The sequence below is a fragment of the Mus caroli genome, chromosome 11 (assembly GCF_900094665.2).
Source record: "Mus caroli chromosome 11, CAROLI_EIJ_v1.1, whole genome shotgun sequence".
NCBI lineage: Eukaryota > Metazoa > Chordata > Mammalia > Rodentia > Muridae > Mus > Mus caroli.
The window spans coordinates 80,457,765-80,461,316 of NC_034580.1; the positions used below are offsets into that span (position 1 = coordinate 80,457,765).

The window sequence follows — 3,552 nt, forward strand, 5'->3', positions numbered from 1 at the left end:
TTTCGAAGGTCCTGAGTTCAAATCCCAGCAACCACATGGTGGTTCACAACCACCCATAATGAGATCTGACCCCCTCCTCTTCTGGTGCATCTGAAGTCAGCTACAGTGTACTCATGTATAATAATAAATCTTTGGGCCGGAGCCAGCAGGGACTGAGCGAGCAGAGTTGACCAGAATGGCGGGGCCAACCGGAGCAGGCAGAGGTCCTAAAAATTCAATTCTCAACAACCACATGAAGGCTTACAGCCATCTGTTCAGCTACAATGTATTCACATACATAAAATAAATAAATAAATACATCTCTTAAAAAAAAAAGTTAAGAGAAATCTGGGGATGTAGTGTAGTAGACTGCTTGTGTAGCATGAACTAGACACTAGATTCAACTTCCAGAACAGTAAATGCATAAATAAGACAAAGAAGGGCTGGAGAGATAGCTGAGCAGTTAAGAACACGGACTGTTCTTCCAGGTCCTGAGTTCAAATCCCAGCAACCACATGGTGGCTCACAACCATCTGTAATTGGATCTGATGCCCTCTTCCGGTGTGTCTGAAGATAGCTACAGTGTGTACTCATAAATAAAACAAGTAATTCTTATTAAAAAAAAAAAAAAAGGAAGCAAGTTTTACCAGGTTTATACTCTACTATACAGGTGAATTTAGTTATAAGACGTAAACAAAGTAACAGATGACCGTATTTAACCCAGCTCCAAGCCCTGCACCAAGGTCCACATCAAGTTATCTTACTAAAAAATAAAATGTTCCCAAAAAAGCAATATGAAAACTCTGACCTACACAGAGACAGGACACAGGCCAAAAGCACACTCACTAACAATAACCTTCAAAGGAAAGGCTTTAATTTTAGTGGAAGGTACTAAAAGATACTAAAAGCATTTTGACAGAATTCAGAGATTAAGGGTATTTTTACTGGTTAGATTCCCAGGGACTTCCTCTAGAAGGTGTACACTATACATATGACTTAATAAAATCAACAGAAATAGCACATACTGCAGCAGTTTTCCAGGTTGAGCAAAGCCAATTAATTTGTCCTTGGTACAGATGTAGCCTAAATGCATAAAACTAACATTAGTCACACACAAGTAATCAATGTATCAAAACCGTCTGGAATGGAGGGAGGTCTCCTTCTAAATCTAAAAAATTTAACACGTGCTGTCAAGATGAATCTTCTCCAGATATTTAGGAGGGAAATGAGTTTACCTGTTAAGTAAGGGTTGGTGCAAAGCAGCAGCAGGGTTTATAGACTGCAGCATGTCAGTTGCTAATTCTGAAAGAATGTTCTCAAGCTGGAAAAAGCAGACAATCTCTCTTATAAAACAAACGCCCTAAAACACCGAACAAATATAAGAATATACAAATCTGGTAAACATCAAATTACACTGCTGGGAGACAACTAACTAATGAAGTAATACTAAAGATCTAAAAATAAAAGCTCTACTGGTCATATTTTGCAAAAGTGGCTACTGGAAACTGAAGTTCTCGCTGACTCAAAGCAAGGATCCCTGAATAAGGCCAGTGTTCACACTCAAATGTGGGGGAGAGGAAAAGGGAGGCTCCGAGTCCATAAAGTTCTCCTCCCTCTCAGAACACTGCAAAAATTGTCCACATCTAAGAACACTTACCCTTGAAACTCCTTGGAGAGCAACTTGGGACTTTCTATGCAGATTTTTGAGAGGGAGCGACGCAAGAATGCTGCAAAATCGCACTTTTCATACACATTGGTATAATTCAGATTTCTACTTCTTGCTTTCAGGGAATTTCACTGCGTCCTTTCTAAAGATCCAGTCTATTACTAATCTATTAATAAAATTCCCAATTTAACCCAAAGTGTAAACCGAAAAACCAAAACAAACCCAGAAACCACACAAAAAAGCTTTCAAGGATATGCAAATGAAGCCCACAGATCATTTTCAATAAGCCCTAACTAAATCATTTCGGATTGAAAGAAAGGAAAGAGACGAAACTCGGACCGGCGAAGGGAGGGGGAAAAAAGAAAAAAAAAAAAAAGAAAAAGAAAGAAAGAAAGAAAGCAGTTACTCGGGTAAAGAGGATCGACGAGATGACAAAGTAGGGAGAATTAGGGGTGGAGCGGAACAAAAAAGTCCAGCTGATACAAACACTAGAGAAGGCAGAAAATACCCCAGCGATTAGAGGACCGGGTGGGACTCCGCTGGGCCAGGCATTCCCGCAGGCCTACCCTGGGGCCCCTAAGGGGATGGCGGATAGCTCTCACACAAGAACCCCCCCGGGCCGCACAGACCGGGAGGCAGACGCGGGGGTGGCGGCGTATCGGAAAGCGGCCACCGCAGCCGACGCTGCCTGGAGAGCTACGGGCCGGGCCGTGGACGTGGAAGGGGGTGCGGCCCGGGAGCAGCGGCGGGATCGGATAGAGCAGATCCGCTGTACCTTGTAGTAAACGTCGAACTGGATATTCTCCGGCAAGGAGCGGATGTCGCGGCGCGAGCGGATGTAGTTGTCCACGACAGCGGAGATGGCGGTGTTGTAGAGCGTCTCCGGGATCCACTCGAGCTCCACGGCCGCCATCTTCCCTCGCTCCTCCTCCGCCTCCTCCCGCAGGCCTCCGCCTCCCTCCGTAGCGAACCCGTGTGAGGCTCCGGAGGCTTCCGAGGGGCGGCGACCACGCGGGCGAGCGGGCCGGCGCGCGCCTCTCGTACCGGGCTGCCGGGCCTCTGCGTGCGCGCGGGGCCTGAGGGCAGATGGTGCTGGCGATAGCGGCGGCGGCGGCGGAGGTAGAGGCCGCCACGGAAGATCCGGACGAACGCAGAGCAGGACCGTACTGAGAGCCTCACATTCCCAACAGGAGAGCGAGCCCAGTTCCGTCCAGGCTCTCAGCTCTGCATGGGCGGGGCTGCGTGTGTGGCGTCATGACGTCAACGCGCGATGCGCCGACGCGCCCGGGAAGGAATGCGGCAGGCGGAAAACTTGCGGAGAAAGAGCGCGGAGCGTCTGAGGGCCGCTGGGTGCTTGTTCCTAAAGGACGAGACACCGGGGAGGCTGGGCGGTAGTTGGAGTGGTGTTTTATCCAGCGTGCTGTGGCTCTCCAGCACAGTCTCGTTTCAGTGAGTTTTTCGACGACAGCCCTCTTGAACTTTAAGAATTGATCTTTTAGATCAACGAACTTTAGGACTGATCTGTTTTTCACAAAAGTGCACAGCAGGGCCAGGGCATGGTGCACTTGGAATGGATCGCTTGGGAGGCAGAGGCAGGGGTATCTCCTGAGGTCAAGGTCTATGGAGTGAGACCCTGTCGCAAACAAAGAAAACCTATATGAGGGATGTGGTAGCCCATCACTTTTATCCCAGCACTGCAGAGGCAGAGGCAGGTGGATTTCTGTGAGCTCCAGGCCAGCCTGGTCTACAGTGTGAGTTCCAGGCCTGTCAGGACGATAGGGAGACCGGGTCTCAAAAAAGAAAGAAAGAAAGAAAGAAAAGAAAAATGCATGGTAGTCTGAATATTGAAAAATTACATATTCAAGGAATTCACTTAACGCTATAAATCCTTTGTTAGGCCCAGTCCC

The 3,552-nt window shown here is 47.7% G+C and overlaps 1 protein-coding gene and 1 long non-coding RNA gene across 2 annotated transcripts in view; one reads left to right on the forward strand and one right to left on the reverse strand.

The window, feature by feature from the left end:
• The window catches only part of Appbp2 (amyloid beta precursor protein binding protein 2), a 42,879-nt gene extending 39,994 nt beyond the window's left edge, over window positions 1-2,885 (reverse strand). The window contains exon 1 of the mRNA XM_021177544.1: window positions 2,421-2,885. Within this exon, the coding sequence (XP_021033203.1) occupies window positions 2,421-2,558 (138 nt within the window). The 5' untranslated portion in view covers window positions 2,559-2,885. The remainder of the gene's footprint in view (window positions 1-2,420) is intronic.
• A 42-nt stretch (window positions 2,886-2,927) lies between these two features.
• LOC110306330 overlaps window positions 2,928-3,552 on the forward strand; it is a 4,429-nt gene continuing 3,804 nt past the window's right edge. The window contains exon 1 of the long non-coding RNA XR_002379253.1: window positions 2,928-3,094. This is a non-coding gene — a long non-coding RNA (uncharacterized LOC110306330). The remainder of the gene's footprint in view (window positions 3,095-3,552) is intronic.